Source organism: Otolemur garnettii, unplaced genomic scaffold, assembly GCF_000181295.1.
Source record: "Otolemur garnettii isolate 467f Iridium unplaced genomic scaffold, OtoGar3 scaffold00089, whole genome shotgun sequence".
In the NCBI taxonomy this organism is placed as follows: Eukaryota; Metazoa; Chordata; class Mammalia; order Primates; family Galagidae; genus Otolemur; species Otolemur garnettii.
In genome coordinates, this window is record NW_003852484.1 from 5,826,236 (window position 1) to 5,848,142 (window position 21,907).

The 21,907-nt window shown below is 38.6% G+C and overlaps 1 protein-coding gene across 1 annotated transcript in view; it reads right to left on the reverse strand.

Annotated features, from left to right (window-relative positions):
- MAATS1 (MYCBP associated and testis expressed 1) overlaps positions 1-21,907 on the reverse strand; it is a 68,033-nt gene that overhangs the window by 19,478 nt on the left and 26,648 nt on the right. Inside the window, exons 7-10 of the mRNA XM_003795133.1 lie at positions 20,141-20,318; positions 16,164-16,321; positions 14,348-14,530; positions 13,308-13,447 (exon numbers count right to left, since the gene is read on the reverse strand). Coding sequence (XP_003795181.1) covers positions 13,308-13,447; positions 14,348-14,530; positions 16,164-16,321; positions 20,141-20,318 — 659 coding nt within the window. The remainder of the gene's footprint in view (positions 1-13,307; positions 13,448-14,347; positions 14,531-16,163; positions 16,322-20,140; positions 20,319-21,907) is intronic.

Here is a 21,907-nt window from a genome sequence, read left to right on the forward strand (position 1 = left end):
AGAGACATAGGATGGCTGAATGGATAAAATAATAAAACCCAAGTACGTGTTGTCTTTAGGAAATGCACCTAACCCATAAGAACTCATTCACACTCAAGGTGAAAGGATGGAAAAGAATATTCCATGCACATTGAAACCAAAAGAAAACTGGTGCAGCCATTCTCATAGAAGATACATAAACTTCACATCAACTAAAATAAAGACAAAGATGGTCATTATATATTAGTGAAGGGAACAATTCAACAAGACAATGTAATAATCCTAAATATATCCAGGTACAGTCAGATATATAAAGCAAATCTTACTTGATCTTAAGAAAATGATACACAGCTGCCTCACAGTACCCAGGGGCGATAATACCCTGCTTCAATACAGTTGTTTTAAGCAGAAAATAAACAAAGAAACAATGGACTTATACATGACTCTAGACTAAATGGTCATAACAAACATTTATAGAACATTTTACTCTAAAACTACTAAATACACATTTTTCTCATTAGCTCATGGATCAGTCTCTAAGATTGATCCCATCCCAGGCCCCAAGACATGTCTCAAAAACTTAAAAAAATCATAAATTATACAATGTAGGTAGCCTGTAGCTTAGTGGGTAAGGTGCTGGCCACATACACCGAGGCTGGCAGGTTCAAACCAGGCCCAGGCCAGCTAAAAACAACAATGACAATTGCAACCAAAAAATAGCTGGGCATTGTGACAGGTGCCTGTAGTCCCAGCTACTCTACCCAGGGTGACAGCTTGAGACTCTGTCTCAAAACAAAACAAAAAAATTATACAACGTATCTTCTTAGACCACAGTGGAATAAAATAAAAAGTCATTTCCAATAGAAACACCTATCTTAGGTGGTGTCTGTGGCTCAGTGGGTAGGGTGCTAGCCTCATATACCAAGGGTGGTGGGTTCGAACCCGATCCCAGTCAAACTGCAACAAAAAAATAGCTAGGCATTATGGCGGGTGCCTGTAGTTTTAGCTACTTGGGAGGCTAAGGCAAGAGACTCGCCCAAGCCCAGGAGTTGGAGGTTACTATAAGCTATGATGCCACGGCACTCTACTGAGGGCAATAAAGTGAGACTCTATCTCTAAAAAAAAAAGACAGAATCACCTATCCTTACATAAAATTATGGAAACTAAACAACCTATTACTGAATGATAGCTGGGTCAAGGAGGGATAAAGACAGAAATCAAAAGATTCTCTGAATAAATTGATAATGGGGCCACAAGTTATCAAAATCTGTGAGATACCCATAGCCTTAAATGCCCAGATTCAAAAGATAAAAAGATCACAAATCAACAATCTAATGAATCATCTCAAAGAATAGGAAAATGAAGAGAAAACTAATCCCAAATCCAGCAGAAGAAAAGAAATAACCAAAATCAGGGCAGAACTAAATGAAATCAAAAACAGAAGAATCATACAGAAGATTAATGAAACAAAAAGTTGGTTCATTGAAAAGATAAACAAAATTGGGCGGCACCTATGGCTCAAAGGAGCAGGACACCAGCCCCATATGGTTCAAAGCCAGCACTGGCCAAAAAGAAAAGAAAAGATAAACAAAATTGACAGGCCCTTGCCAGATTAACCAAAAACAGAAAAAAAAGGACTCTAATAAGCTGAATCAAAAATGAAAAAGGAGAAATCATAACTGAACACAGAAATACAAAACATCATCAGTGAATATTATAAAAATCTATATGCTCAGAAACTAGAAAATGTGGAGGAAATGCACAAATTCTGGGAAACATAATACCTCCTTCAGATCAATCAGAAAGAAACACAACTCCTAAACAGAACTATATCAAGCACTGAAATTAAAGCAAACATAAAAATCATTCAACAACCAAAAAAAAGCCCCAGACCAGAGTTTCACACCCTAATTTTACAAACCTGCAAAGAAGAACTTGTACCTATACTGCAGAAATTACTCCATAACATTGAGAAGGATGAAATTCTCCCTAGTGTTTCATGAAGCAAATATTACCTTGATACCAAAGCCAGGAAGGGACACAACAAAAAAATAAAACTACAGATCTATATCACTTATGAATATAAATGCAAAAATTCTCAATAAAATCTCAGGAAACTAAATTCAGCTGCACGTAAAAAAAATGGACTTCATTCCAGAGATATAGTTCAAAATACATAAATCTATAAATGTAATCCATCACGTAAATAGAAGCAAAAACAAAGACCATATGATCCTCTCAATAGATGCAGAAAAAGCTTTTGACAAAATACAGCACTCTTTAAGAAAATAGGCATAGATGGGACATACCTCAAAATGATAAAAGCCATCTATGATGAATCCACAGCCAATATTATATTCAAAAGGGGAATACAAGCATTCCTGCTTAGAACTGGAACCAGACAAGGTTGCCCACTGTCCCCACTTCTATTCAACATAGTGCTGAAAGTTCTGGCCAGAGCAATCAGACAAGAGAAGAAAATCAAAGGTATTACAAATGGGGAAAGATGAAGTCAAACCATTGCTCTTTGTTGATGATATGAATTTATATCTAGAAATCCGCAAAGATTCAACCAAGAGATGCATGGAATTGATAAATGAATCCAGTAAAGTCTCTGGTTACAAAATCAATGTACACAAAAGAGTAGCTTTCATATACATCAACAACAGTCAAGCTAGTAATCAAATCAAAAGCACAATACCTTCCGATGTAGCAATAAAGAAAATAAGATATCCAGGAATATATTTAACTAAGGAGGTGAAAGACTTCTACAGGGAGAACTATGAAACACTGAGGAAGGAAACTGCACAGGATATAAATGCTCATGGATCAGCAGAATCAACACTGTAAAAATGTCTGTACTACCCAAAGTGATTTACAGATTCATTGCAATCCCCATTGAAGTACCAATATCATTTTTTGCATATCTAGAAATAATAGTTCTACTCTTTGTATGGAATCTGAAAAAGACCCCAAATAGCCAACACAACCTTACATAATAAGAACAAATTTTGAGGCACCATTTTAACAGATTTCAAATTATATTATAGTAACCAAAAGAGCATGATACTGACACAAAGACAGAGACATAGACCTGTGGATCAGAACAGAGAACCCAGATATGACACCATCCTCATATTCCCATCTAATCTCTGGCAAAGCAGATAAAAACATACACTGGGGGAAAGAATTTCTATTCGATAAATGGTGCTGGGAAAACTGGATAGCCACACATAAAAGACTGAAAGAGGATCCAAGCTTCATACTACTCACAAAAATTAATTCACAATGGATAACAGACTTAAAACTAAGATATGAAACTATAAGAATTCTAGAAGAAAATGTTGTAAAATCTCTTATAGGTATCAACCTAGGCAAAGAATTTATGCAGAAGACCCCAAGCAATCACAGAGACAACAAAAACAAATAAATGTTCCCTCATCAAATAAAAATGCTTCTGTAAAGCCAAGGACACAATCAATAAAGCAAATAGACAACCTACAGAATGGGAGAAAATATTTTCATGCTATACATCTGATAAAGGGCTGATAACCAGAATTGACAAAGAATTCAAGCAAATCAGAAAAAAAAAAAAAGATCAAACAACTCCATTAACAAGTAGGCAAAAACATGAACAGATATTTTTCAAATGAAGGTAGACTAATGGTCAACAAACACTTGAAGAAATGTTCAGAGTCTCTAGTTATCAGAGAAAAGCAACAAAACTACAATGGGATATCACCTAACTCCAGTCAGATGGCTCACATGAAAAAGTCCCAAAGGAACAGATGCTGGGGTGGATGCACAGAGGAAAGAACTCCTATACAGGGTTGGTGGGACTACAAACTAGTACAACCTCTATGGAGAGTAGTATGGAGATACCTCAAAGAACTAAAAGTAGACCTACCATTTCATCCAGCAATCCCAATACGAGATACTTATCCTAAGGAAAAAGGACATTTTATAAAAAAGACACTTGCACTCCAATGTTTATACCAGGCACAATTCATAATCTCAACCTCATGTATCGATGGGTTAAGCGCCCATCAATACAAGAATGGATTAATAAAATGTGGTATATGTATGCCATGAAATATTACTCAGCCATAAAACATGGTTATCTAGTATCTTTTGTAACAACTCGGATAGAAGTAGAGACCATTTTTCCAAGTGAAATATCACAAGAATGGAAAAACAAATACCATGTGTACTCAATTCTAAATTGGAATCAGTTGATCAATCCTTATGCGCACATATGGAATCAAAACTAAACAGAATTCAAGTAGGTGGTAGGGAGGGGAAAGGGATATCCCTAACAGGTACAACACACAATTTCTGAGGGAAGGGAACACTTATAACTTTGACTTAAGATATTCAAAAGCAAATTATGTAACCAAAACACATATACCAGCATAATATTCTAAAATTTGAAAATACATATATATTATGGCACATTTATATGATGATATATCACAAAATGTACTTACATTTTACATGAAAATGTAAAAAATAAGAAGAAACCTTTTCTAGTAATACTTATATGGAAATATCTCCAAAATATATAAAGTTAAAAAAAAAAAAAAGAACAGGCAGGACAGTGTATATTTTATATTAACATTTATGTAAAAAAGAGTTTAAAAGGATACTTATATGTATTTATACGTATTTGAATATACATATTCACAAATACACATACAATATGCAAACATGTATAAACTATATATGTGGGGGGTATGTATTTACATAGCCACACACACACACAAGCACATATACAGAAGGTGGCAAAAAAAGCATATACATTGTAAGACACAACTCACATTTGCCTTCTGCAATTACAAGAGATACCTGATACAATATACAAGAGAACAAACATTATCAGTATATACTGAGTATTATAATTTTAATATAATTTTTTCCTTTCTTAAAGTGTGTATACATTTTTTGGCACCCTCCGTCTTTGGTTATATAAAATATCTCCAGAATCATAGATATGAAACTAAAAAGACTATTGTCTCCAAAGAAAAAACTGCATGGGTGGGAGACAGAAATAGAAGGAAAACATTTTGGTTAATGCTTCTGTATAATTCATGAAATTTGAACTATGTGGATATAGTTGATTGATTTCCAAATCAATCAATCAATCAATCAATTCTAAATACAAAAATAAGAAAGAGGGTGGCGCCTGTGGCTCAGTGAGTAGGGCGCCAGCCCCATATACCAGAGGTGGTGGGTTCAAACCCAGCCCTGGCCAAAAACTACAAAAAAGAAAAAAATAATAAGAAAGAAAAAATTAATTCCAATTTGGAAGGAATGATTACAGCAATTTTCACAATTTAAAGAAAAACATTTGGTCTTCTGTCCAGTGAACATCATAATCAAACAAACGAAATTAAAATTTTCTTGGCTTGGGGCCAATAGTTCAGGGGCTAGGGCACCAGCCACATACACCAGGGCTGGCAGGTTCAAATCCAGCCTGGGCCTGCCAAACAACAATGACAACTGCAACAAAAAAATAGCCAGGCATTGTGGTGGGCACCTGTAGTCCCAACTACTTGGGAGGCTGAGGCAAGAGAATCACTTGAGCCCAAGAGTTGAGGTTGCTGTGAGCTGTGATGCCACAGCACTCTATCCAGGGTGGCATAGAGAGAGTCTGTCTCAAAAAAAAAGAAAAACAAAAAGATTTTCTTCAATTGCAGCCTCACAATTGCTTTGCAAGGTAAAGCTCACCAAAAGACAAGGGAAGAAAGACACAGAGAGAATATATATGAATGAATATGAGAATATTAAAGAAAGTGCTCTTATCAAACAATATTAAAGAAAGTGCTCTTATCAAACAAATATCCAATGTACTCATAGACACAGGGGAGAACATCTGAACCCAACATAGACACAGAGGAGAACATTCTTATAATCTCACAAGACAAACTTATAAACCTGTGTTTGATCTATGGATTTCAAAAAGAGAATGGACTAATTTGTAGATTCTTTTAATTCACTGTATGACATAAGCTATTTGACAAAGTGTCGCATACATATTTCTATCAAAATAGCCTGAAAAGGATCGGTGCCTGTGGCTCAAGCGGCTAAGGTGCCAGACACATATAACTGAGCTGGTGGGTTCGAAACCAGCCTGGGCCCGCCAAACAACAATAACAGCTGCAACCAAAAAATAGCCAGACGTTGTGACAGGCGCCTGTAGTCCCAGCTACTTGGGAGACTGAGGTAGAAGAATCGCTTGAGCCCAGGAATTGGAGGTTGCTGTGAGCTGTGATTCCATTGCACACTACCCAGGGCAACAGCTTGAGGCTCTGTCTCAAAAAAAAAAAAAATAGCCTGAAAGTATTGTGGTGTGTCCACTCGTTCATGCTATTCTGGGTATTCCTCCTCTATGACTATTATGACATAGCTCATGAAGCATTTTTTAAAAAACCAACTTTATACCACTTGTTCCTTCATATTTCTATGATTCTGTAGTCTCAAAATAATGTATCCTTAAAACCAAGAAGATACATAAGCCTGATATTTGGTAACTTTCCTCAATACAGTTTTCTAAACTGATAGATTCCATACAATGGCATTTCACTTGAAAGCCAAAGGGGAGATAAAATCAGGACATTAAAATATTTTGAAGCCTCTCATTCCTACAGCTACAACAAACACTAAACACAGCCCAGCTTCTAACCAGATTAATATAAATCCCATACTATGGCCTATTTCTCTTCTCCCATAACTTGAGACTAGATCAGGCTATCAGTTAAAAAAGTAAAAGGCCAGGCATAGTGGCTCAAGCCTATATTCCTAGCACCCTGGGAGGCCAAGGCAGGCAGATCACCTGAGCTCATGAGTTTGAGACCACCTGAGCTAGAGTGAAACCCTGTCCCTAAAAATAGCTGCGGTTTGTGGCAAGTGCCTTTAGTCCTAGGCACTTGGGAGGCTGAAGCAAGAGAATCACTTGAGCCCAAGAGTTAGAGGTTGCTGTGAGCTGTGACACCATGGCACTCCACAGAGGGTGACAAAGGGTCTCAAAAAATAAATAAATAAATAATAAAGTTATCATGACTAATATGTTAAGGGAACTAATGGAAAGGGTAGACAAATGCAAGAGCAGGTGAGTAATGTAAACAGAGAGATAAAATCTTTTTAAAAATAAAAGGAAAGGCTAGAAACCAAAACACGATAACAGAGATGAATGCTTTCAACGAACTCATCAATAGACTTGACATAGGCAAAGGAAGAATCAGGCAACTTAAAGACAGGGTGACAAAAACTTCCCAAACTGAAATGCAAAGAGAAAAGAGAATGGAGAGGGGGAAAAAACCCCCAACACAGACACAGAGGAGAACATCTGAGAACTGTGAGCCAATATTAAATTATAACTGGAATAGCAGATGGAGAAGAAAAAGAAAGGAGCAGAAGAAATACTTAAAGTTTGCAGGTTTGAGTAACTTAGAACTCAAATTAGAGCTTTCATTTGACCCCATAATCCCACTAATAGGGATTTCTTTCTACCCAGAAGAAAAAAAAAATCATTTTATCATAAGGACGTATGCACTACATTGTTTATCGCAATTCAATTTACAATCACCAAGATGTGGAAATAACCTAAATGCCCATCAACTCAGGAATGAATTAACAAATGGTGGTATATGTATATCATAGAATACTATTCAGCCCTGGAGACTTTCATGTTAACCTGGATGTAGTTGAAACACATTCTTCTCAGTGAAGTATCACAAGAATGGAAAAGCAAGGCCAGGAGCAGTGGTTCATGCCTGTAATCCTAGCATTCTGAGAGGCTGAGGTGGGTGAATTGCTCAAGCTCAGGAGTTCAAGACCAGCCTGAGCCAGACCACACCATGTCTCTAAAAATAGCCAGGCGTTGTGTTGGCCACCTGTAGTTCCAGCTACTCAGGAGGCTGAGACAAAAGAATCACTTGAGCCCAAGAGTTTGAGGTTGCTTTGAGCTATGATGCCACCACACCCTACTGAGGGTGACAGGTGAAACTCTGTCTCAAAAAAAAAAAAAAAGAATGGAAAAGCAAATATCCAATGTACTCAATACTAATAGAAGCCAGTGGAGAATCTAATTCTTGCCCACATAGGACAAAAACTCATTTCAATTAGGACTCTACCTAACAAATTCAATTACTGTGATTTGGTTATTTGTACCCTCACATTAACCTGAAATTTAAAAAAAAACCAAAAATTTAAAATAATAATAACTGAAAACACTCCAAAATTAATGACATACACCAAACACAAATCCAGAAAGCTTAGAGAACATCAAATAAATAAATACCATAAATAGAAAAATGCATGCATAAAATATTTAAATTAAAAAAACTCAAAACCAGAAAGAAAATCTCAAAAGAAGCCTGAGGAAAAAGAATCACTTTTCCTACAGAGGAATAAAGATAAGAATTACAGTGGATTTCTAGTCTGAACCCATGTAAGCAAGAAGAGAGTGGAGTAAAATCTTTCAAGTGTTAAGAGAAAAAAACACTAACCTAACAAAACCTATTCTTCAAAAGTGAAAAGATCAAAATTGAAAACTTTTGTGTTTCAAAGGATACAATCAAGTAAGTAAAAAGACAACCCAGAGAATGAGAGAAAAATTTGTAAATCATGTATTTTATAAGAGTCTAACCTCCAGAATATATAAAGAACTATTACAACTCAACAATAAGACAAACACAATTTTTAAAATGGGCAAAGAATCTGAACAGACATTTCTCCAAAAAAGATATACAAATGACCAGCAGGTGCATGAAGAGATCCTCAACATATTTGATCATTAAGGTAATGCAAACCAAAACCACAATGAGATACCACTTCCCACACAGTAGGATGCCGTAATAAAAAAGATGGAAAATACCAAGTGATGACAAGGACACAAAGACTTTGGAGCCTTCGTACATTACTAAGGAGAATGCAAAATAGTCCAGCTTCTTTGGGAAGAGTCTGGCAACTCCACAAAAAGTGAAACATGGAGTTACTATATGCTATACTTTGAATAATTGACCCTCCAAACCTCATGTTGAAATCTGAGCTCCAATGTTGAATGTGAGGCCTAACAGAAGGTCATGAGAGTGAACCCTTTATGAATGGCTTGGTGCTGTCCTCCCAGTAATGAGTGAGTTCTCACTTAGTTCCTGTGACAGCTCCTTCCTTCTCTCTCCCTTGCTTTTTCTCTTTCCCCACAGTACATCTGCACATGCCTGCTCTCCTGCCCCTTCCGCCATCAGTGGAAGCAATCTGAGGCCCTCACCAGATGCAAATGCTGGCGTCACACTTCTTACACAGCCTGCAGAACCATGAGCCAAATTAACCTCCTTTCTTTCTTTCTTTCTTTCTTTTTTTTTAATTAAATCATAGCTCTGTACATTAATGCAATCATGGGGTACAATGTGCTGATTTTATACATCATTTGAAATATTTTCATCAAACTGGTTAACATAGCCTTCACAGCATCTTCTTAGTTATTGTGTTAAGACATTTATATTCTACACCTAGTAAATTTCACACGTACCCTTGTAAGCTGCATCGTAGGTGTGGTCCCACCAATTACTCTCTCTCCACCCATCCTCCCCCACCCCTCCCCTCTCTCTCCCCTTTCCTCTTCTTCTTGGGCTATAATTGGGTTATAGCTTTCACAAGAAAGGTATAAATTGGTTTCATAGTAAGGCTGAGTACATTGGGCATTTTTTCTTCCATTCTTGAGATACTTTGCTAAGAAGTATATGTTCCAGCTCCATTAACCTCTTTTCCTTATAAACTACCTAGTCCCAGGCATTCCTTTATAGCAACACAAACAGACTAAGACACTGCAGGACCCAGCAATTCTACACAAATGTCCACAGGGCATTATTTATAATTGTCAATAGTAGAAACAACTCAAATGTCCATCAACAAATAAATGGATAAATAAAATGTAATACATCATACAATAGAATATTATGCAGTCATAAAAGGGAGAAGTACTAAAATATGCTAGAATTTGGATGAACCTTAAAAACGCTATGCTAAGTGAAAGAAACCAGACACGAAAGGCCATATATTGCATGATTCCTTTATACGAAATGTCCAAAATCGGCAAATCCACAAAAAGAAAGTAGAATAGTGGTTGCCAGGGGCTGAGGAGAAGAAGAAATTGGAAGTGACAGCTACTGGACATGGGGTTTGTTTGGGGGATGATGAGAATGTTCTGGGAGTAGATTGTGCTGATGGTTGCACAACTTTGTGACTATGCTAAAAATCACTGAATTGTATACTTTAAAAGGGTGGATTTTGTATGTGAATTATATCCCCCCAAAGTAAAAGGAGACAAAAACTGAAGTTCATTGCCAGCAGACCTTCCTTGGAAGACATGATAAAAACAAATTCTCTCGGCAGGAGAAAAATGATACAAATTAGAAGCATAGCTCTATATAAGGAAAGGAAGAGTGGCAGAGAAGGAATAAATGAAGGTAAAATAATCTTCGTTTTTCTTAGTTGATCTAAAAATAACCCTGCTAAAACAATTAGAGTAAAATGTATTGGCTGATATATCATAGGGATTAGTGAAGTGAATGACACCAATACAGAGAGGGGAGGGAGGCATTGGCAATAGTCTGCTGTAAGGCATCTGCTGTGCATATGAAATAGTAGAGTGTGATTTGAAGGTGGACTTTGACTATGTTATTTATGTGATCATATCCACAAGCATGCCTCACTGAATTCCAAAGAATAGGTTTCACACAGACTACAATCTCTGATTATACTGTAATTGAGATAGAAGTTAATTAGAAAATGAGTTAAAATCCTGTATATTTGGATATTTAAAAACATGCTGTAAAATACTCATAGGTTCAAAAATCATAATGGATATTTTCAGATACATGAAATGAAAAACAATGACAACTACTACATACTGAAACTAATGGAATGCAGCAAAAGCCAGTGTTTAGAAGGAAATGTTATATGACACTGATGAGTACCTGAAATTGATGAGCTACATGTTCAGTTTAAGTGAGGAAAAGAACTATAAAATAAATCCAGAGGGCCGTGCCTGTGGCTCAATGAGTAAGGCTTTGGCCCCATATACGGAGGGTGGCAGGTTCAAACCTGACCCAAGCCAAAATGCAACAAAAAAATAGCCGGGCATTGTGGCGGGTGCCCATAGTCACTGCTACTCAGGAGGCTGAGGCAAGAGAATTGCCTAAGCCCAAGAGCTGGAGGTTGCTGTGAGCTGTGACATCACAGCACTCTGCCGAGGGTGACAAATAATAATAAAATAAATCCAGGGAAAGTAAAAAGATAGAATAAATATAAGAGCAGAAATTGATGAGACTGAAAAAAACACATGTAAAAGAGAAAATTAACAAAATCAAAAGTTCCTTGTTTGGAAAAATAATACTAAGAAAAGATGTAAGCCTCCATTAAAAGTGATGAAGGGGAAAAGTTAAGGCATACGTGAATAATGTTATGAGTGAAAAAAGTCGACATGGATAAGATAAAACAAACATTAAAAAGATTATAAAACAAGACTATTAACAATCATATCCCCCCCAAATTTTAAAAGTTAGGTGAAACGGAATTTCTCAAAAACAAGTAATTTATCAAAAATAATGCAGAAAAGTTATACAAATTGTAAAGAAATTGTAGTGGTTAAAATTTTTCTCATGAAGAAAAAGTCAGTGCCAGATAATTTTTTTTTTTTTTTTTTTTTGCAGTTTTGGCTGAAGCTGGGCTCAAACCTACCACCTGTGGTATATGGGGCTGGTGCCCTACTCCTTGAGCCACAGGCACCACCCAGATAATTTCATATGTACTGTATATTCTACCAAACTGAAGGAGCAGATTATCTCAATCTTATTTAAACTCTTCTCAAAAAAGAAAAAAAGAGACCACTTCCCAGTACACATAAGGAGGCCTGCATAATTCGAATACCTACTCCACACATGATCAAAATAGAAAGAAAAATAAAAAGACCATTTTGCTCATGCATAAGAAGCAAAATCCTAATCAATAGGATTAGGAAAAATAAAAAAGACCATTTTGCTCATGCATAAGAAGCAAAATCCTAATCATATTAATAAATCAAACCAAATAATGTATTAAAAATAAGGTAACACATAGCACATTTGGACAAAGCCAGGTTCATCTTAGGTGTGCAAGGATAGATTATTGTTTATTTTAAAACTATAAATGTTACTACGATCATTTTTTTAAAAAGTGTATATAATTATCCCACAAGATGAATATTAAACATTTGTTAAAATTCAATACAAACACATGATTAAAAGATTTAGTAAATTAGGAAAAGAAGGGAATGTCCATAACTTCATAAAAAGAACATGCAAAAAAATCTTACAGAGAGCAAGAGAATGATAAACACAGCATTCGGGATGGGTCAGGAGTTGGGGTGGGGGGTGATGTGGGAAAGAACCACATAGATATATGGAAATTACTGTCAAGGTCCTAATTTTTAAGTTGAATACAGGTTGCCTTTGATTCTTACTATATTACTAAAATCAACTGAACAGATATGCCTGGACCAGCAGTGAGAGTATGTCATATACTAATGGGGCCCAAAGCGTGGTTCCTGGACCAGCACCATCAGCACCACCTGGAAACTTGTAAGAAATGCAAACACTACACCCCCACCCAGACCTATTGAATCAGAAACTCTGGGGGTGAGCACTAGTGCTAGTGTCTCAAAAAGCCCTCCACATGATTCTGATGCACAGGGAAGACTGAGAACTGCTATCATAAACCACAGAGTCTAAAGTAGCCGAGTCTATAAACCCGTAGCCCAATTAGCAAAAGGAGAAGCCCAGCAGGTGGATGCTGTGTGGCTGCTTCATGGGATGGCCATCCAAGTCCCTCCTCTAGTTAGGTTTTAAACTAGGTAAGAAAGAAGTTGAACATGACTCTTTTCTTTATGATGCCCTGCTAACAAATATAAAAGGGAGAAAAGGAGACCTACTGCAATGAGTAACATCAACAGTATTCCTAATACTACAAACCTGCTATACCCACTATAGTGTCGAATTTTATTATACTAAGCCAAAGTCGGAAACACTTTCAGAAAGTAATGTGACTTCTGCTAATGAAGAAAACAAACTCCAAGAGGTTTCCAACAATTTGAAACAAGGGAACAAAATACATTGGTTTAGCATAGCATGGACAGCCTCTAGGAGAGAAAAGAGAAGAGAGGAGAAAGAAGGCAAGGTGTATATTAGACCCACTGGACACTGTTGCCCAAGACAAAAAGTAATCTTTGGAGTGTAGTATTTCTCTGTAAAAATCACACTAGAAGCATCTTGTCTTCCAGATAACAGGTATACCTTATGAACCTCTGCTAACTCATGGTCCAACTTTGATGTCCTCTTCAGAAAACCAGCAGGTCTGGTAGAAGAGAGTTTTGGAGGTCTGATTCGGGGCTGTGTCACAAAATCTGGGAGACATGACTCAAGTTCGACTAATCCTATGGGAAGAAAGTATATGCTTTTAGTATCCAGTGCTTAAATTTATCATATCTAAAGGAGACTGTTAATTTTAGTAGCTAATTGTCAAGTGATTTCATTAAAATTACTGATAGCGTGTATCCCATATTAGAATGAACTGTCCTTCAAATGGATAGCATATTTCTGTCTACTTAACTCATATTCTCAATGACTTAGCCCATAAAATGAGAAATGCATTCTAAAATGAAAATACTGCCCTACAAAAAAGTAGTAATTCAAAAATAAGATTCAACAGAAAACTAATGATTCTACAATACATGGTACCACTATTCTTGAGTAGCTGTCCACCAGTTTATCATATTCTGCTCTGATAGCTGGTCAGAGCTACAAATTCAATAGTGTAACCATCAGCTCATCATGTTGACCACATGGTGCTTCTTTAACTTGCCAACCAGAATTAAATAATTTAAGTAAGTCTCTCTTGGACTTCATAAAAGCTGCAGCCTAGTCCATGAATTGGTCCTCTGGATCTCCATTCTCTGCCCACTAGTTTTTTGACAGTTCTTGGTAAAGGGTTGACTTCAATATACATTTCTTGTTTTCTTCATAAACCTGGTATAAAAGTTTTTGCTATTTTATTTTTGTGTAACTTTGATTATTAATGACATTAAACATGTTTAATGCGTAGTAGTTAAGTTTATTCCTCCCTAAATTGTTCTATAGTGTGTCCATTTATTTGTGTCTTAGTAGTTTTTATTGGTTTATATGAATTCTTCTTAATAATAATACTAAATTTATTCACCGGTGTCTATTGCAAATATTTTTGTTTAGCTTTTAGTCTAGAATTCTATATTTTGTATGTTCAATTTCCATTTCTAAGATAACCCTCTCCTACTGAACTTATCGTGTGAATTGCTTACCTTCATAGGTGTTGAGATAGTGGTTTTTTACTACAAAGTCCTCTGAGTTGTTGTCTGGGAAACGACCAAGACGAGACAAAGGTCCGTAGACCTGTGATGCGTAATCACAATAGTCATTGATGATATTTCTTCTCTCCAATTTCCCTTCTACATTCTTTCCCCTTCCTACAAGTTTTCTGATCTCTGAAATAAAACATAACTCCATGACTATTTCCAAAATATACCTCAGAATTATCCAAAGGCAGAATAGTAAACCAATTCTAGTGTGATTCATAGGGAAGCTGCTAAAGTGAATGAATTTCACAATGACTCACCACATCCAGAATGCAACACTAAAAACAGAGGTCTGCCATCTGTGTGGCCCAGATTGCCATGAGACAAGGAGCAGTGACAGAAGCTAAATTAGCTGGTGTCCTCAACTGGTCCTTATCAAAAATCTTTTATAACTGCATTCCAAGCTCTGGATCCAAAGAGGTATTCAATAAAACTTTGTTAAGTGAATGAAACTCAGAGTAACTGGAAAATACATGTTCACTGGAGAACTAGGGGAATTGTCCTCCCCTATAAGAATAATAAAGAGAGAAGACTACAGGTTTATCTTGGCTAACACCAGAATAAACCAGAAGATGTCCCAGTTTAAGAGCTTTCCGAATTGTTTGTCAGTCGGCGGGAAAAGGCTCCACTGTGCACATTCCGAGTATAACTCATTTAAAGAATCATGTTCACTACTGCCACCTGCTGCTTTCCTTCCAAATCCCATCACAGACCTCACCCATGCTGACGTCTCTCCATCACGTACTCTCAGTGCGAGTGTCAAGTCATATGGCAATAGGGGCCTTGCCCGCCGCTGCCCCCTGTCTATCACTCATATTTAACCCTCAGTGCTTTCATATGTGACTTGGCATTTTAGAATTAAGAAGAAATTGCTTATATTTTATTATTAATCTATAAAAGTTAGTCAAACCCATCATTAGTTGTGTCAAGTACTGGAAAGGAAACGTGGTGGCTATATTTAATGATGAGTGCTTAGTAGCTAGTTAAGTCAAAAGCTATTTTCTCACACCGAGAACAAGTTAAAAGTTAATTTCACTAAAAATAACTTTTAAGTAACAATATAATAATTGTTGGAGAATTAAAAGTTTTGAATGTTTTTTTAAACGTGATTACATTGCTAGTAAGTATGTGTATAATAGTTAATTTACATATGGAACTGATGAAATTTTATAAATAAATTACATTCAGTTTCTTGGCACATAAAGCTATAAAATTCAGCAGAATGTTAATAATTAAAATTTTTTCAGTATAAATTTTAACTGAAATTTTTAATTTAGTCATTTTTAACTTGGTACTGAACAAAAAGAGTAAACCATATGCTTCCTATTTGGGGGTATTAAGTACATATATCTATATACACACACACAATATATCTGTGGCATTAAAACTGCTTGGAGTTATCAGGAAGAAGCTTGTCTAAAATATCTCCTTCAGAGAGAAACAATGAAAAAAGATTAACAAGGCTCTTTGGCCTGTGATTGGCCCTAGAATATAGGGAGCCCCCCACGCACACCCCCACTCTCTCGCACGCACTCCTCCCCCCCATAAGATCAATAACTTGACTACCTGTTACAACTTTGTCACTTGCTGTTCTTAGTAAGGGATTTTCCTCCACTCTTCTATCTAGGAGAGATGAGTCATCTCTCATCCCTCACCTATTAGGGACACCAGGACCGAAACAGAGGTCCTCCCAGTTCCCTCGCGTTTGGAGAGCCACGCGGGGCCACTCCCCTTTCCTGCTCCCGCCCCGCGCCGCCCTCACCTGACACGTATGCGCGCTGGATCTGCGCCAGTTTGGCTTCTTTGGCTTCCTGCAGCTTAGTCCACTGGGCGTTCAAGCGCTTCGTGTTCACTGCATTCTGATTCTCTTCACGCTTCCTCAGCAGCTCTGTCAGAACTTGCAGGCGAATCTCCTGCAGTCTTCAAGAAAATTACAGAACCTAAAGAAGCGTATGGTATCTCGGAGGGCAAAGGGGCAGCGGCCGCACACAGGGCCTTCTCCGCGAGCTGCCAGCTGCCATCGCGTATTGTCAAAAGACCACTCCCGGGAAAGTGTGATAAAGGAGTTGAGGCGGGGGGACGGGGTGGGGGAGGCACTCAGCGCAGACTGGGAATAAACAGAGACGGGTGGCGTTCTGAAGGATGAGGGGGAGTGTGCCAGGCAGACGGACCCCCAGGAACGAGAGCTTTGTAAGCACTTCCAAGTGGTATTCCTGGAGCCAAGCCAGGGAATTGAAGAGAAAATGAGGTTCTGGTATATCCTTTTTTTTCTTTTTATGAGACAGGGTCTCACTCTGTTGCCCAGGCTAGAGTGCCATGGTGTCAGCTTAGCTCACAGCAACTTTAAACTCCTGGGTTCAAGCGCTCCTGCCTCAGCCTCCTGAGTAGCTGGGACTACAGGCACCAACCACAGCACCCAACTAATTTTTCTGTTTTTAGTAGAGACAGGGTCTTGCTCTTGCTCTTGCTCAGGCTGGTCTTGAAGTCCTGCGCTCAAGGGATCCTCCCACCTCAACCTCCCAGAGTGCTGGCATTACAGGCATGAGCCACCGTGCCCAGCGTCTGGCTTGCTCTCTTAAGGAGCAAATGTGAAAATGCCAGTGCCTGACGCACAACACTCAGTAAATCTTTGCTTCCTTTTCCCTTGCCTTCATCTCCTCCACTACCTTGCTCACGCAGGTCCAGCCATGCACAGGTGACTTCACAATCTGCACCTCCAGCCCTGACATTTCTGAACCAAAATTTCTGTCTACTTGAATCTCCAGCTGTCCTCTGATGATCTCAAAAACCCCCACTCATCTTGATCCCCCGGAACTCTACCTCTCTCTCACACCTTCCCTCTGCTAACGATGGCTCCTCGGAAACACTTCTCACACACCCCCGGCTCAAGTTTTTGTCATCTTGCTCCTAACTTGGATCTTTGCTGCCAGTCTCTCCTCCCTCTCATCTTTGCTCCTCACAGCTGCCAAGCTTTTCCTTCCTGAAGTGGAGATTTGAACATGCCTTTTACTCCCACTTAAAAGTTCATACATTAATTTAACACTCACTCATTTGTCAAATATTTACTAAGTGACCACCATATGCCAAGGCAGAAACCATGACGTGCAAGATAAAACACCTTTTTTCAAGAAGCACTTTTCTAGCAGAACAGGCATACAAACCAACATTTCCACACGAGGAGACAGATGCCAGGAGAGGAGTGACAAGACGTCTGTGGGCGCAAGGGGAAAGGAAGAAGAAGGTGGGGGAGGCTTCCTTAGAGGAGCTGTTAACTCAGCAGAGTCTTGAGGATAAACCAGGGCAGGGCCTTGCCACACTGACAAGGGGGAAGCAAGGCCTAAGCAGAGGGAGCTGAATGTGCAGCTCAAAAAGCCAGCAGACAAAGCCAACATGTCACACTGGCAGGGCTTCTCAGGGCGAGTACCTATGACAGGCCAGGGAATACTGACCAATGTGCGTGGAGAGGAAGAGATTCTTAAAACTAAGCCACATAGCCACAGTTACCTTTCTCTCCCAAGTTGGAAAAAACGGGTTCCGTTGTAAATTTCACCTCTGACCTCAATTTCTCCAGTTGTGAAGTGGAGATAAAGAAAGCATCCTCCTCATAAGATTATTGTCATGTTAAATGAATTAATGTACACAGTGCTAGAACAGTAGTCCTCAAACGTAAGCATGATCAGAATACTGTGGAAGGCTGGTTCGGATACAGACTGCTAGGCCACAGCCCCTGATTCATTATACCTGGGGTGGGTTCTGAGAATCTGCATTTCCAACAAGTTCCCAGGTAACGCTGCTGCTGGTCTGTGGAGCTACTGACTTAGAATATTATCTGTCACCCCGTAAGCATGCTATGTGTTCCACGTCCTGGAGCCTCAGCATCGTCACTGACATTATTGTCTACTTGATGGTTTTCAAACTCATCCTTCCATACCCAGTTCAGGGGCTCCCTCCCCTCTGTAGTTCTTCCAAATCACCCATCTCAAGACAGAATTGTTCTCCCACCTGGGTTTCCCTTGCACTTTGTGTATAAAGCAACATGTCACCTCCTAGACACTGCCTGAGAAGTGTTAGTCTGAAATCCTTTGCCCCAGCTGCCCACCTGACTAGGCCACAAGGATCTCTGCCAGGGCACAGCAGTGTCCTGTGCATCTCTGTCTCCCCAACTCACAGCACAGAGCTTGGCACATAGAAGGGACGTAAAATGCATTTATGAAAACTGCTCTCAGTTTAACAAATGTATTCACTTCCTCAGGTGATGCCTTCACTCTAGCTGGGTACTTTTTAAATATTTTTAATGCCTTGTGACAAGACATATACTTCTCCAAAGTACAGCAATAAATTTAAATTTCTGCAGACAAAATTGGGTATCTGATACCTGCTTTGCCCCCAAATGCTATTTTCTATAGGAAGCTTCTGCCAAAACATCCCATAGTTTGGATTTAGGCTTAATATAAAGGTACCACAAACTAATAATAATAATAATAACAACAGCCAGGCACAGTGGCTCATACCTGTAATCCCAGTACTTGGGAGGCTGAGGCAGGTGGATTACCTGAGTTCATGAGTTCGAGACCAGCCCAAGCAAGAGTGAGACCCTGTCTCTAAAAAATATCCAGGCATTGTGGTGGGAGGCTGAGGCAAGAGAATCACTTGAGCCCAAGAGTTTGATGTTGCTGTGACCACGGCACTCTACCAAGGGTGACCAAGTGAGATTGTCTCAAAAAATAATAATAGTAACAACAACAACGTATTCTGAATTCAGCACACAGCTGAGTCCCTAACGCTCTCGGTCACTCTCTTGTATGCCAGGAGCCTTGGTAGCACTGCTATGAGCGATAAAGCACCTCAGCACAGAACAAATGGCAACCTCACTAAGTGCTCTTTCCTCTCCTTCTTCCTAGAGGGTCACAATTTTTTGCTTCTCATCATCATTTCTTACCATTTCTACATGTCAGCAGCAACCTCGTTACTGAAAATATATCAGTTAAAGTGATTAAGAACTCAGCCAGAAGGACCTCAGCATATTTTTCTTTATGCATATTGTTACATAAGCTCACCTCCTGATGGAAGAATACCACAATCTGTCTTTTAAATAGCAAATGCCCCATCAGCTCCGGCCAGAACCCAAGAGGTCCTGCCTGTGAATCCAGTGTTGGGAGAGTAAGAGTGAGGACCAGCTCAGAGCTGTTCGGTGGGATGTGAAAAAAGCCCAGGCCTAGCAACAGTGGCACTGGGAAGGAACCCAAAGGGACAGATTGAAAGATGTTTTGTAGAAACCAGTGGGATTTTGTGGCAGTCTAGATAGATATGAAAAAGGAAAAGAAGAATCAGGGATATCCTTGAAACATTGCTCAAATCTGGGTTTTATGCGTAACTTCATCACACACAAAGAGAGCAGGATATAGCCTTACATTATCGGAGAGAAAACCATACTCCATCAAAGGGTGGTGTGGTTGCGCCTGAGAGAACCAGAAACCCAGTTTCCTATCTCTATAGGTTGAGGTTCCTGAGGTTTTTTTGACACAGGGTCTTGCTATGTTGCCAAGGTTCATCATGAACTCCTGGGCTCAAGCAGTCCTCCACCTGTAGCCTCCTAAGTAGCTGGGACTCCAGGTGTGCGTTTAGGGTTTAAGAGAGCTGCTTTTAAACCCTAACATTTGGAAAAGTGCTTTGCAGATTAAAAGTATTAACATTCATTCCTACCACCAACACAAACTGTCTGAATGATAGATTACCCACTTTTCAATCTCCTGCTCTCTGAAGGCCCACTCCTTCCTCTCCATGGCATTCATCATCTTCCTCCTCTTCTCAAACTGGGAGATGTCACTCAGCGGGGGGAGAGTGGCTTCCCAAGCACGCTTCTCACGGGCGCGTTCTATCATCTCCACCTCAGCCTGTCCGGCTGGGAGACCTCGACCTGGAGGGTAAAGCAGCACAACTTAGAAACAAATGAACAAACCCATGTACCTGCCAGTGTGTAACTTACTCCCTTTCAGCTCTTATTCTCTTCACTAAATTTAAGGGTTATGATAGGGTAAGATAATAATAGGAAATATCCTCTAGATGTGCCTCACAGCTGTATAATCTGTGCCCTGCACTGCCACTCGGTAGTGATTGAGCCATTGACATTTTTGTTCATCTTAGATGTAAGATTCTAGAAAGAATAGCAAGTGACTACTGAATAATCACACCTTGGAATGCCTTGGAATGAACAAATCTACATTTTGAAAGGTAAGTAAATATCTAAGTCCCAAGGTAGGAAAATATGATGACGGGTAGGGAATTTGTTGGACAAAAGTAAAAAACAGATACTTTTTTTTTTTCTTATAACAGGTCATGAAGAAACTATTCTTTAACTGAGAATTCATCATGTTTGCATTTTGTCCCCCATAATGAACGTGCAACTTAGGGCTGTCCTTCAACCCAAAAGATGAGTTCACAGACACAAAGACCCCCCAGGTCAGGGAGGTAGGTGGGCCACTGGGTACAGCACTGACCAAGACTTAATCCTACTTATGGCTCCCTGGGCCAAGTTTGGGGGACCCAGCCATCCTCAGTGCCTACCATCTCTAAATGTAGCCTTCCTTACCACATCACCTTTCTGGGACCAAAACTCGGTAAAAGAAATAAGAGGTCTAGAACAGGTTTCTTATTGGACCCCAATAAACCAACTTTTGTTTTCATTTTAAAATATAATTATACAGACAAGTACAAAGAAATAAATAACAAGTCATATTTCTACCAATCCAATAGGCTACCTCTAAAATTTTTGCTTTATTCATTTCAGATCCTTTGTAATATTTATGCTTTTGAAAAGCAAATAAGGAATGTATGAGTTTACTATCTCTTGTTTTTTAAATTACAACATGAATTCTAATGTTCTAAAGTTCTCCTGTACTCTACTCATTCTCATCATCTTCCCAGAGGCAGTTACAAGGATGCATTTAGCAAGCATACTACTAACTAATTCACTCTTTTAACTTTTATATAATGTGTATAAAGCAATGAGTAAACTTATATACAAAATAGTATATGTGGGTGGTGCCTGTGGCTCAAAGGAGTAGGGCGCTGGCCACATGTGCCAGAGGGGGTGGTTTCAAACCCAGCCCCGGCCAGAAACTACAATAAATAAATAAATAAATAAATATGTATATATATATAGTGTATGTGTGTGCATTTGTCTATATGTTATTTTGTGTCTTTTGTATGGTGTCTTCTTTAGTAATTACAAAATAAATGTAAATACTCAGATTTAACAATTATACATATTTCATTATATACACTTTACCTTTTCTAATAAAAGACATTAAAAAATTATAAATGAAGTTGATGTTCTTTTAACCACTGCATTGAACCCCATTCTCTTCTCCTTTCTTCCAAAATAAGAAAGCAAACTTGGGCTCTCTAGTGAATCTTAGTATTTTATATACACACTTATGTATCTATGAATTATAAAACTAATAAAAAGTAACATTACTTAAGCATTTAAAATATGTCAAACACTGT